Consider the following 12,333-nt stretch of genomic DNA (forward strand, 5'->3'; position numbering starts at 1 on the left):
AAACACATTTGTCTTGATTGCAAGTAAAAGTTTGTTTGAAGGAGGAATAGGTATTCAGATTCAAGATGACATTTTGTTCCAGCTAGTCACTCAGAACCTTCTCTCAGCAGACCTTTGCTACTTAATCTACGTCACTTAATGTGCATAAGAGCTATCATAGTTCAGAAACTTAATATATAACAGGCCAGGAGTGGTGGCTCACTCCTGTAATCCTAGCACTTTTGGAGACTGAGGCAGGAGGATTGCTTGAGGCCAGGGGTTCGAGACTAGCCTGAGCAACATAGTGAGACCCTGTCTCTAAAAAAAACTAGAAAAATTAGCCAGACATGGTGGGAGGTTGAGGCAGGAGAATCACTTGAGCCCAGGAGTTTGAGGATTTTGAGTTGAGTTGCAGTGAGCTATGATGATGCCACTGCACTCTACCCCAGGCAACAAAGTGAGACCTTATCTCAAAAAAACAAAACAAAACAAGGAAATTTAATAACAAAAAGGAATAATAGTGATTACCTGTGGAGCAGAAATCTAAGGATCCATTTAAAATTTGTATCCCCATAATATGCCGAAATAAAAAAAGAAGAAAAAAAAAAAAACAAACAAACAAAAAGAAATCTAGGGGCTCCCGGCAGCGGCGCGAGGGCGTCCCGGCGGCCTGCTCTCTTCTTCCCGCGCACCCTCCTAGCTCGGCTGGTCAGTCCGGCGTCTCAGTCAGTCGGCAACCCGCGCCCCGGCCCTTCGGCCTAGTAGTGCCCGGCCTGATAGCCTCAGCGCTCCGGCGGCGCGGGCACCCGGAGCGGAGCCTCGCAGCGGCTCGAGGGTCGGCGGGCGTGCGAGTGTGAGGGGTGGCCGGGGCAGCTGGTGGCACCGCGAAAAATGGTCGCCAAACAGCGGATCCGTATGGCCAACGAGAAGCACAGCAAGAACGTCACCCAGCGCGGCAACGTCGCCAAGACCTCGAGAAATGCCCCCGAAGAGAAGGCGTCTGTAGGACCCTGGTTATTGGCTCTCTTCATTTTTGTTGTTTGTGGCTCTGCAATTTTCCAGATTATTCAAAGTATCAGGATGGGCATGTGAAGTGACTGACCTTAAGATGTTTCCATTCTCCTGTGAAATTTTAACTTGAACTCATTCCTGATGTTTGGTACCCTGGTTAAAAACAATTCAGTAAAGCATCCTGCCTCAGAATGACTTTCCTATCATCCTTCATGTGTCATTCCAAGGTTTCTTCATGAGTCATTCCAAGTTTTCTAGTCCATACCACAGTGCCTTGCAAAAACACCACATGAATAAAGCAATAAAATTTGATTGTTAAGCTACAGTAGTGGACCCTACTTATTTAGTCAGTAAAGAGTAAGATTTTTATGTGGTTATTGAAATAGTATGCAAAATGGGCAATTAGATTAAATCTGTGTAGACAGTGTCTAGATTTTGTTAACCCTAATGTGTAACTGCAATTAGCTTAATTTAAAATTTAGAGTCTTGTGGTTTTTATATAGCTAGGCACTTTATTACTCTCTTGAATTCAAAGCACACTCCCTTATAGGGTCATGTAACTGTCCTGTAATAAGGTGCTTATAAATGGAACAACTACATAGTTAGCCTAGTTTTACCACAACTTTCAGCATCTAAAGATTTTTAAAAGCTTCTAAATGCCTAATATAAAGGGAGATGCTTATAGCCACAACATCTATTTTAACAATATAGTTTCTATTGTACTACCTTGGATTTTGCATGAGTATAGTAACCTAAGATGCCATTAAAAAAAATTGGTCGAGCATTTTCTAACTTAATCAGTCACTGAAGTTTCACTAAAAGCTATTATGATGGAGTGAAGTCAGTCTGGGAAGGTTTATTTATGTCACATTGATTTTACCCGAATTATTTCAATATATCAAAGGGATTTACTATGCTAGACAAAATTTTAGGGAAAAATACTAAAAATGAATGTCTCATCAGGACATGCTGTTGAGTCCAATGTGCCATAAGACATCTTAGCATGTTAATAGCACTTTTAATAGCAACAAGGCACATCAACTAAAAAGTTACGCTTAGTTTGGAAACGCTTTTTCTAGATTTATAATTAAAATTGCTTCCACTTCTAATTTCCTTGAGGCCTAACAACTTTGAACTTCACCTTCTAGTTAGTGAAAAATAATTGACAATCGAGGCGAGGAGAATTGGAAGGGCTTGTTATAATCAGATTTGCATTCTAGAGGAAACAATAAAATGTCTAATATTTACTCATGGGTCAAAACTGATGTTATCCCCATCCAATCTGCACGAATAACACATTGGGGATGATTTGGTCACTTGGCTCCTTTGAATAGGCACCTAAACATGAGAACCCTGGAACAGTGAAGGTACCACACAAGGAGTGACACTATCATTCATCACAGGCTGCCAGACCGGTGCTTCCCTACAGACAATGCCCCAACCACTAAGGCTAAAATATACCACAGAGGAATATTGGGTGCATCTCGTTCCTTCTTGGTGCACCCCCACAGATGAACTCTTTTCTTCTTTAGGATCCTCAGGTTGAGGATGTAATTGTTCAGTCCATGTGCCTTAGGAAGGGTTAGGATAAAATGCTTCCTCCTGCCCCTTATTCTTCCAGCTATTTAAGAGCTACCTAGAAGGGGATGAAGAGAACATGTTTCTCTATAGGATTCCTAAGCACTGACATTCCAATAAAAAAGTAGTTGAGGTAGAACCAACCAGTGCAATAAGACATTCTTTGAAATCTGCTAGAGTGTTTCACTCCCTGCAGGAAAATAATTCACAGACACACCAAGCTTTGATTTAATAGGATTTATTCTCTTCTCCTCTGCCATTAACAATCCAGTTGATAAGTTGCTCTCCATCCTTGGAATCCCACGGTTGGGAGAAGAGGTCTGGGACCCGAACCGCACCCCTCTCAACGGTAGAATAGAAGCACAGCTGCCTCAGTTATCTCCCGGCTGTTGCTAAAATAAACATGAGTTCCATATCCATTCGCATCAAAGGCAGAAAAATCCCCACACTGGTGGGGATTGCTTTCCGGGAAGAACCCTCCTCCGCCGATGCAGTGCTGGGAAACAAGGAGAGTTAGAAACACAGATGAGAGATCTGCTGGTGAGGCCAATGACAGCCTTATGGCCACATCCAGTGCAGTCTTTGGTCCTCAAGAGACTCACCATTAGCAGTGTTGATCTGTTCCTCCCACAAACACCTCTAAACCTTTACCTTTAGTGACCTCATAGTCTGCTCCTCACTGTCCTCCAACTTTTCTGAACACTCATTCTTGGATTCCCTGGCAGGACTCTTGCTTCATGAATTCCTTAAGGTTCTTCTCCTCAGTACAGGACACATCTCCCTGTCCCTTATAGATTGCATGACCACCTTGGCTTCAGTTACTAGCAATTCACTATGACCCCCAAATCTCTATCTCCTGTGCAGATGTTCCTGGTGCTGAATACCTCGAAATCCAACCTGAGTCTCTACACAGGAATCTCAAGCTCCATATGACCAAAACAGAGTTAAATATCCCCCATGGACCCCAAACTGTTCCTCATCCAGACACCCTGACTTACTAAATGACACTCATTCACCCAAACAAAAACCATGAGCTATTCTAGACTTCTTCCCTTCCCATCCTCTGTGTTTAACTGGTATTCCATTTAAAATCCTGAAAATTCATAGATACCCATCATTTATCCCCACAGGCACATGGGGGAATGGCCTGAGTGAAGTTCTAGAACGTGATGTCCAGGACCCTCCTGGTAACCCCCAACACACTGTGTAGCTATGCAAGCCCCGGCCAGGGTTGGGGAGGACCAGTTTTCCGCTGAAAGCTAAACAACAGATGAAGAAGGACAAGGAATCGAGGCTTCAAAAGGCTTCCACGGAATGTTCCCGCATGGAGGCCTCACCCCAGCTGCAGGAGACTGAGTGCTTTATCCCATGGCTGAGCATCCAGCAGTGGCTCTTGTGAAGCTTCAGCCCTTGATTTCAGTCCTCAAAGGTACAGGATGTCTGTACCTGGACAAAGGGTCCCACAGCTCTGCCCCTGAAACCCAGCAATGAGCAAGAGAAAGTCACACTCCCACACACATACACATACACTGCACTCATACGACACCAAACACACATACCAACCAACACACAGTGACAAACTCAACCTCACAGCCCCTTTGGTCACCACAAAACTCATATGCTCTAAGTGGACACATAGGTACTACAGTAATAGGGTATTGGGCAGGTGGGAGGGGGAGGGGGGCAGGTATATACATACAATAATGAGTGAGATGTGCACCATCTGGGGGATGGTCATGCTGGAAACTCAGACTTGTGGGGGGAGGGGGGAAAGGGCATTTATTGAAACCTTGAAATTTGTACTCCATAATATGCCGAAATAAAAAAAAATTAAAAATATTGGGGAGAGGGGGGCATGAGCAATATATGTAACCTTAACACTTGTACCCCCATAATACGCTAAAAAAAAAAAAACTCACGTGCTCAGTGTTACATCCGGTGACCCTCATTCCAGCACACAAGGCATTGGCTGCTCTCTCGTTATTAAATACCCTGAACTGAACAAATCCCGCAGTGAATTCATCTGAAAACAAGAGACAGAAAACAGCATTCCAGGAAGATGCTAGAAACAGCCTTCTTTACGTCAGCCCAGAGATTCTCTATGCTGAAGCTCAGGCTACAGCCCAACTCTCCAGCCACACTGCTGGAGCTCAGCTCCTCTGGGGCGAGGGATGGTGCATCCTGGCCCCAAACTTCACGTCAGGGACATCTTCCCAGCCAAGAGACCAAGAGCTTGTCCTCAGGGGGTGTCTCTCATCTGCCAGAGGCTTGTGAAGAGAAATTCAGCTATGCAGGATAATCACACTGAACACTTACAAGCGCGGGGTTCCAGCCATTAGGAGACAGATTCACTGTGTTCTCGTTATATTTTTCTTACTGTCCTTTATTTTAAAATCTCAAATCCTAAATCTCAATGATATCAGCTTTGAATTTTATAGCATAGGCTCAGCCTCTGTGAAAGATACTAGGCTGCAAACTTTACATTCACACAAAATAAATTAACGGTTACTCTTCATAATTTAGAAAAAAAAAGGTCTTCCCATTTTGTTCTTTGTCCTGTTCTGCGTACATGAACCTGGCCTGGTCCTACCTAACAAGTTCCTGAGGGGCTGACAGTGGGGATGCAGGAATAGAGAGTCTGGAGCCAGATTTCCTCAGTGCAGATGCGAGCTCCCCTGTGTACGTGCCCTGAGATCTCAGCAAGTTCCCCAACCTCTCAGTGCGTCTGTTTCTACAATGAGGTTAATGACAGCTCAGCCCGTAAGGCCGTCAAGCAGACTAAGTGGAACAACAAGGGTCACATGCATAGAAGAGATTTGAGCCGTGGTTACTGATTAATAACTGCTACCTGTCCTAAGTGAATGAATTCAATCAAGACTGAAATTCTTCCTACCAAGAGTTCAGAGGGGCATTAAAGACTCACTCTGGCCATTAGGTGAGTAATAAGACGCCGTTTTCTTGGCATCGCCAAAATCGTAGACCACAGGGATTGCAGGGCCGTTGTCCTTCCAACATGTTCCTTTTCCATATTTCACAGGGTATTTCTATGGGGAACAAAGTACATCATTGAGCAAGGACAATGGGTTTGTCCTTACCAGCCATTCCTTCCCAGGGATGCTGCCGCTCACTGGGGAAAAATGATGCCTTCTCAGCAACTGAAATTATCTCAAAACCAGTCAAAATAAGACTCTTACCCCCACCTATAATATTCTGAAATAAAAAATTAATAAACAAATAAATAAAATAAATGAAAGCAGGTTATTCTTAAACACATGTAAATAAATGATGAGCCTAAATAAAACATAGGATTACATCTTTGAGTTTATATAACATTTTTCTTGATATTCTGGGACAATGGATATAGAAAATTTACTAGAAAACTATGAAATAATCATTTCATTATTGAGCACAATTTGTTCATAAGAAACTTCTTACTAAAAAAAAAAATCTTTCCCAAGTGTGGCCACTAGTCACTCAGGAGCTGCACCTCTCCAAAGGCCAGGGCACTTCCTTCCCATTCCCTCTCTCTCTCCTCTCCTGCCCCAAGTCTCCTCTCCCGTAGGTCTTTTCTCTTGCCTGGTTCAGAATTCCTGAGAGAAGCAGGACAGAAGCCATCAGAAATCAAGGTTAGGGGACCATGGCAGACTGGACCACTAAAAACAGTTCCTTCCCAATCTCAGACACTTGCTTCTCCCCACACCCATAAAACCAGCCCCAGCCAGCGCCCTGTGTACCTGGTAGAGGCCAAACAGATTGCCTCCCAGTCCCTTGAGGAAGCCAGTTTCGGTGTGGTACCTCAGCAGGGATCTGCTTCTCCAGTGCTTCAAGGGGGACTTGTTGGGCACATGCCAGATGCTCAAGTCCTGGGCCTGGATGTCGTAGTAGCCAGGGTTCTGCACAGCAACACACACTCAGCCTCACGGGGCCAGGGGGTCCCACAAGGCAAAGGCCCACACGTGCAGCCCTCAGCTGAGCTCACAGCTCTGGGCTCCAGGAGTGGGACAGGTGGTCGCCTGTGCTCAGACACCCCCACTTCCAGCAGGTGAGGACTAACCACCACCCACGTCCCTAACCGCCTTGTGGGGAGGAAGTTGGGATGCAAGATGTCTAAGTATTTCCTTCCTCTTCTCCAGCCCTGTGTCCATGTCCCCCTTCACACCCTCCCTCCTGCATGCTGTGGCCACACACACTCACTCCTCACCCTTTCCCAGTGCGTGGGAAGTGCCACCAACCTTGTAGTCGTCGCTTGTGGCCGCCTCTGCAGACCCAAAGGTGTTGTAGTTGGCCCAGTTGTTGTCCCCCTCTGGGTAGTCTGCTCTGTTGCCCTGCTGACTGGACCAGCGATCGCCCACCGTGCACTTCCCATACATGTTGTTCTCGTGCACGCTGGCCACCAGGGTCCAGCCGCCACCCCTTGTAGTCATGTCACAGAAGGTCTGGTAGACGACACCATCCTCGGTGCGGAGGAAATACACGCCATCTGCAGACAGAACCAGCCAGAGCCTGTCTGAGAGCTCACGGCCATCTCAGCCCCACGACCACAGAGGCCCGAGGAACCAGACACATGGCCTAAAGCCTCCTCCCTGAGTCCTTCCACTAAGTGTTCCTAGCAGGCCTGGAATCTCCCTGAGTCCAGAAGATCCCGCTCCTGAGGCTGAGGCAGAACACAGAGTCAACAAAACTCCCAGTGGCCAGTGTCATTCCTATCAGGTTAAACATGGAATTATCCTATGACCCTGCAACTCCACTGCTAGGTTTATATGCAAAAGAATTGGGGAAAGGGACTCAAGCAGATGCTAGTGCAGCAGTGTTCATTGCAGCATGAGTGACAAGAGTCACAACGATATTTGAGTTGAGAAACAACCCAAAAATTCATCACTAATGAACAAACAAAATGCAGGGTATATGTGTGTGTGTGAGTGTGTGTTTACATATGTATACTTGCACAAGTGGATAAAAAGGAACTACATATCCATACTACAACAAGGATCAACCTTGAAAACATTTTGCTGAGTGAAAAAAGCCATACAGAAAGAGACAAATATCACATGACTCTACTTATAAAAGGTAACTTGAAAAGGCAAATCCATAGAGACAGAAAGCAGAATAGCAGCTACCAGGGGCTGGGGGGGAGGACAATGTGGAGCTGTTGCTCAGTGGGTACAGAGGTGATGAACAGTTCCAGAGATGGATGGTGGTGATGGTTGCACAAGGTTGTGTAGGTAATTACTGCAGATAAGTTGTACATTTGAAAGTAAAGTGGCTAATTTTATCCCATATGTAATATACATGTTACAACAATTTTTTCTTAACTTTAAAAAGAAAAACCTCCCAGAGGACAAAACCCTGATTGCCGTGAGAGGGCTGTGTTTGAATGTCTCATCACTCACCACCTGCGCTGGGGCACTCGGCTTTGATTTCCTTGCAGCTTCTGGGCAGAGATGGAGACGCAGAAGAGCAGGACCCCTTCTGGGAGGAAGTATTTGCCACCTCTAGAGAATATGCATGTTGTTATTGTCTCTGCTGATTTGTCACAAAACCCAGCCTCTCCTGGTCACTATTTCCAAGCGATTCCACCCCACGGTAGCAGAGCCTCCCTGGCGGAGTGGTCAGACACAGAGATACCCACTATTCATTCAGCTCATCTACCCAACAACCAGCACAGGCTTGAGGCATGCCTGCCTCCACATGACCTCACCCTGTGCCCAGCCCTGCCCTAAGCACTGGGCAGTCATAGAAATTAAACATCCCCCCAAGAGTTTGCGCTGGAGGGAATTGTTGATAAGTCAACAGAAAATTATATTGAGAAGAAAACATGATAAAAGATAAGCATGGCATGGGCTTACACCTAGAGTTCTAGCACTCTGGGAGGCCAGGCTGTAGGATCACTGGAGGCCAGGAGTTTGAGACCAGCCTGGGCAAGAGTTTAGCAGAGGCACAGAATGAAGAACCTTAAATGCTAATCTTAAGGCTAAAGAGTCTGCAGACTACTCTACAAGGCTATGGCAATGACAGTAATGACAAGCTTTAAGGTTCCAGGTATTCACGTGTAAGTAACTCAGTGCCTACTAGTTGAGTGTCCTTGGAGTGGTACTTAACATATCTGAGCCTCAGTTTCCTCATACCTAAAACAGAGCTAATGAAGTGTTTTCATGAAGATTAAGTGAGAAGACATTTAGAAACAGCCTTTACTTTTGTAAAAATCAAAAAATAAATATGAAGACAAATATAAATTTTAAAATGCCACTGTTATTTCTGCTGTAGCAGGAAGACTGGGGAAAGAATATTCTCTGGGCAGCAAGCAGACCACACAATTCCCATGGAAATCCCATGGCCAAGGCCACACGTGTGGGGACTGGCTGGGAGGGACCACACAGAGACACAAAGCTGGACCCAGGACATGCCTCAGGCAACACCCTCAGTGCTACAGGCCAGATTCTTCCAACAAGAGGCCACAAATCAGCACTTTTCCTACATCCAAGTCACCCTCCCCGCATCTCAAAGACACTCCCTGTGGCCCAGGAGAGACCAGCATCCTGGGAACCACCCAGCCAGTTCTGTTCTCCTTCAACACTGGAGCTGAGTGGAGGAACCACTGCCCCCAGACAAGAGACTCACCTTCACTCCACCCTCTGGTGGCCACAATGAGAAACAGCAGGAAGCCAAGTTGGTTCATCATAGTCTAAAGAAAAGCAAGAAGGTCATTGTCTTTATCATCTGTTTTCTCTACATCCCTGCTCCCGCCCCAGTCCAATCCTATAATGACTCCAAAGCCCTTTGCATTTTGTTTAAATTCCACACATCGCTAGGACCAAAGGCAGACCTGAGCTCAAACCAGGAATCCCCCCACTCACAGACATGTGCGAATCTCAGCTGAGTTCCCTCCAGCACAGGGAGCTGCCTCCTCCCTCACAGCAGCCAGGAGCTCAGAGTCAGCTGCCTGCTGGGTGGAGCTTTCTCTGCAGAGGCCCCTGCTGTGGGTGATGCGCTGGGCCCTTTATGGAGAAAGCCCAGCGGGGCCTGGCCTAGGCCACTAGCCCACCCTCCCCTGGCACGATGCCCGGTGCAGGTGAGGACTCAGGGCAGGTTCTTTACACAGTGATAACTCATGCTATTGGCAGGCTCTAAAGGACAAATCTTAAAGGTCACCTGCTAGCCTCGGAGCACTCACCCTGATTCAGGATTTCACGCACCTGTGCGTTTTCCAAAAAAAAAAAAAAAAAAAATACATGAAGAGACTAACTAGAGTTGTTTTGAAGTTTTTGTGTTCCTTTTTTTTAAAATGTTTAAAAAACTTTTTTAAAAAATTAATCATCTACCATAATCATTTCACAGAAAAATAAAATTTTACCAACAAAATAGGAAACAGATCATTTCAAAATAAATATAAAACTTTAGACTGAATAAATCTAATTTCACAGAAAGACTCACTACATTGTCCTTAATTTTCTCATTTTGCCATAAATTAGTGAAAATTTACTACAGAGTGCATTTGAGACTAAATCAAATGATTTAGTCAAATGATGCTTCCAACTTCCTGTATCATTCCCATCCTGATGTCAACCTTCACTTCTCAAGTCCTCCCTTCAGCCGAAATAGAACTGATCAGATCCTCCTCAGCACTAATAATATTGCAGTTTTTAGAAAAAAACTGTGAATCTCTTTTTTGTGAAGCTAATAGTTTCTATCTTTGTAGCATCAAGGTACTGATTTACAAAAAATACTCAAAAATATTGACAGAGGAAAATAAGATAGCACCAAAGAAGCAAAGCTCCAAATTTATACTTGTTCTGGTACTTTCTTTGACTGATTCTAAGACACATCTTTTTCATATTGTGACATCTTTAATACCACTATGCATCTCATTCATAGTGGTACTAATACATAAATCTTGGAACAACTTACCATTGACAGTATCTAACAGACAAAAATGGTGGATCTATTTTAGGGACATTGCCCCTTCTAACACCTTCATCACAAATCAGTGACTGTGTCCGGGTGATTCCACCTCCCACTTCCTCTTGAATCTGTTCTCACACCACCTCCTCCAAATCCCACTGCCCTTCACATTTGTTAGTTCAGGTCTAGGTCAGTTTGGATGCTTTCAGCTCTGACTGACAGAAAACCCATCTCAAAGTAGCCTAACCGAAAAGCAAACACATCACTCCATGGATTGGAAATGGAGAGAGTGGACAGCTCAAGGCTTGGTTGATCAGCAGCCTCTCAATGTCTCAAGGACCTAGGCTCTTTCGGCCTCTCTACCTTGGCTTCCTCCTGTGTCTGAGGACGAGATGGTTATTGGTGTTCCTGGACCACTTACAAGGGAAAAGAGGGATCATCTCTTCCTGTGGCTCCTTTTTCAGAGAGAGCAAGCTTTGCTCACAGACCTCCAGCACACTTTTCCTCACGTTTCATTGGCCAGAGATGGTCACATGCTGTGCTAGTTTGCCAGGGCTGCCATAACAAAATACCACACACTGGGTGGCTTAAACAACAGAAATTTGTTCTCTCACAGTTCTGGAAGATAGAGGTCCAAGATCAACATGTTGGCAGGTCTCTCTCCTGGGCTTACAGATGGCCACTTCCCCTCTGTGTCCTCACATGGTCTTTTCTGTGTGCATTTTGGAGCTGGATTGTTCACACGTCTGAAAGCAAAGATGAGCCCATTGCCCATGGTCAGGGCAATTGTATGGCTGCCTGGCACTTGCCCTCTCCACCTTTCCCTTCCCCTCTTTGGGTCTCATGTGCGTCTTAGATCAGCTTCCCTGATAATAGGAATCAGGTAGAGGAATTGAGAGGATAACTGTAGAACCAGCAAGGAATGTTACAGCGTTGGCAGTGAAGAGATCTGGAGGAAAGTGAGAGAAATGTTAGGAATCAGCAATTGCAGCCAACTGAAGTTTCCACTATACTGCAGCCTACATTGGAATTGAGGGGTGCACCAGAGTTTGAGGTTGGGTTTTGTGTAGTGACAAGCTGGAAATTGTTGGGAGGTGGGGGAGTGTTGATAAGAACATTGAAAAAGGGTGATAGACAATAGCCTTTAATGGAGTATTACATTTTGTGGATTTAGGTTCATCATCAATGGTCAGGCCATGTCAGAGTAATTCAAATTGTACCTGAGGCAAAAAATTAAAAGAAAAACTAAAACAACTTGGCAGAATGTGTGCATCCTGAGAGACAACAGTGTGGAAGAAATCCCTCCCCACCACCTCACTCCAGCCCAGCACCTGCATCTGCAAGTCACTCGGTTTTGTTTTGTTCTTCAAAACAAAGAGAGCCTTATTGTAAAACTCAACACACATATTGAAAAGGAATTAAGACTTAAATATACAGTTTAATGAATTACAAAAAGGCAAATACCCATGTAATTATCATCCTGGTCAATAAATAAAACTTTGCCAGCATCCCTGAAGCTTCCCATATGTTCCATCCACATCACAAAGCTCTCCCTTTCTCCCAGAGTAATCACTAGCCTTATGGTAATCATCACTTCCTTGTGCCGTGCCATAGTGTTTTAAGTCTTACGGATTTATAAAACGTCTTGACATCCAGTAGAGCAAGTCTGCTACTTTGTTCTTCTTCAAAATATCTAAGTTATAATATGTCTTTTGCCTTTATATAAAATTTGTTAAATCTACTTATACACATATGTACATACATACACACACACAAACACATGAAATTTTATTGGAATTACATTGAATATATAGATCATTTTGGAAAGAATTCATGCCTTTAAAATATTGTATGTGGCATGTTTCC

At 44.7% G+C, this 12,333-nt stretch overlaps 1 protein-coding gene and 1 pseudogene across 2 annotated transcripts; one reads left to right on the forward strand and one right to left on the reverse strand.

Annotated features, from left to right (window-relative positions):
- Nucleotides 1-620: 620 nt before the first annotated feature.
- On the forward strand, nucleotides 621-1,315 carry LOC105862674 (stress-associated endoplasmic reticulum protein 1 pseudogene; annotated as a pseudogene). Its single transcript, XR_001150136.3, has one exon. The product of XR_001150136.3 is annotated as a stress-associated endoplasmic reticulum protein 1 pseudogene (transcript).
- A 1,560-nt stretch (nucleotides 1,316-2,875) lies between these two features.
- Nucleotides 2,876-9,476, reverse strand: LOC105873588 (intelectin-1-like). The gene is made up of 7 exons (XM_076000300.1): nucleotides 9,423-9,476; nucleotides 9,187-9,250; nucleotides 6,801-7,048; nucleotides 6,303-6,461; nucleotides 5,492-5,612; nucleotides 4,488-4,591; nucleotides 2,876-3,064 (listed from the first exon to the last, which is right to left on the reverse strand). The coding sequence occupies exons 1-7, from the start codon at nucleotides 9,426-9,428 to the stop codon at nucleotides 2,912-2,914; spliced, it is 855 nt and encodes a 284-aa protein (XP_075856415.1). The 5' UTR covers nucleotides 9,429-9,476; the 3' UTR covers nucleotides 2,876-2,911.
- Between the last annotated feature and the right edge of the window lie 2,857 nt (nucleotides 9,477-12,333).

Source organism: Microcebus murinus, chromosome 2, assembly GCF_040939455.1.
Source record: "Microcebus murinus isolate Inina chromosome 2, M.murinus_Inina_mat1.0, whole genome shotgun sequence".
Taxonomy (NCBI): domain Eukaryota; kingdom Metazoa; phylum Chordata; class Mammalia; order Primates; family Cheirogaleidae; genus Microcebus; species Microcebus murinus.

Excerpts from the sequence above, each read along its gene's own strand:
- LOC105873588 (XM_076000300.1), bottom strand. Across the intron at positions 7,049-9,186 it reads CACCAGAGGGTGGAGTGAAG|ATGGCGTGTATTTCCTCCGC; the intron begins GTGAGTCTCTTG and ends TTCTGTCTGCAG. Across the intron at positions 3,065-4,487 it reads CCGGATGTAACACTGAGCAC|CACTGCATCGGCGGAGGAGG; the intron begins GTGAGTTTTTTT and ends CTTGTTTCCCAG.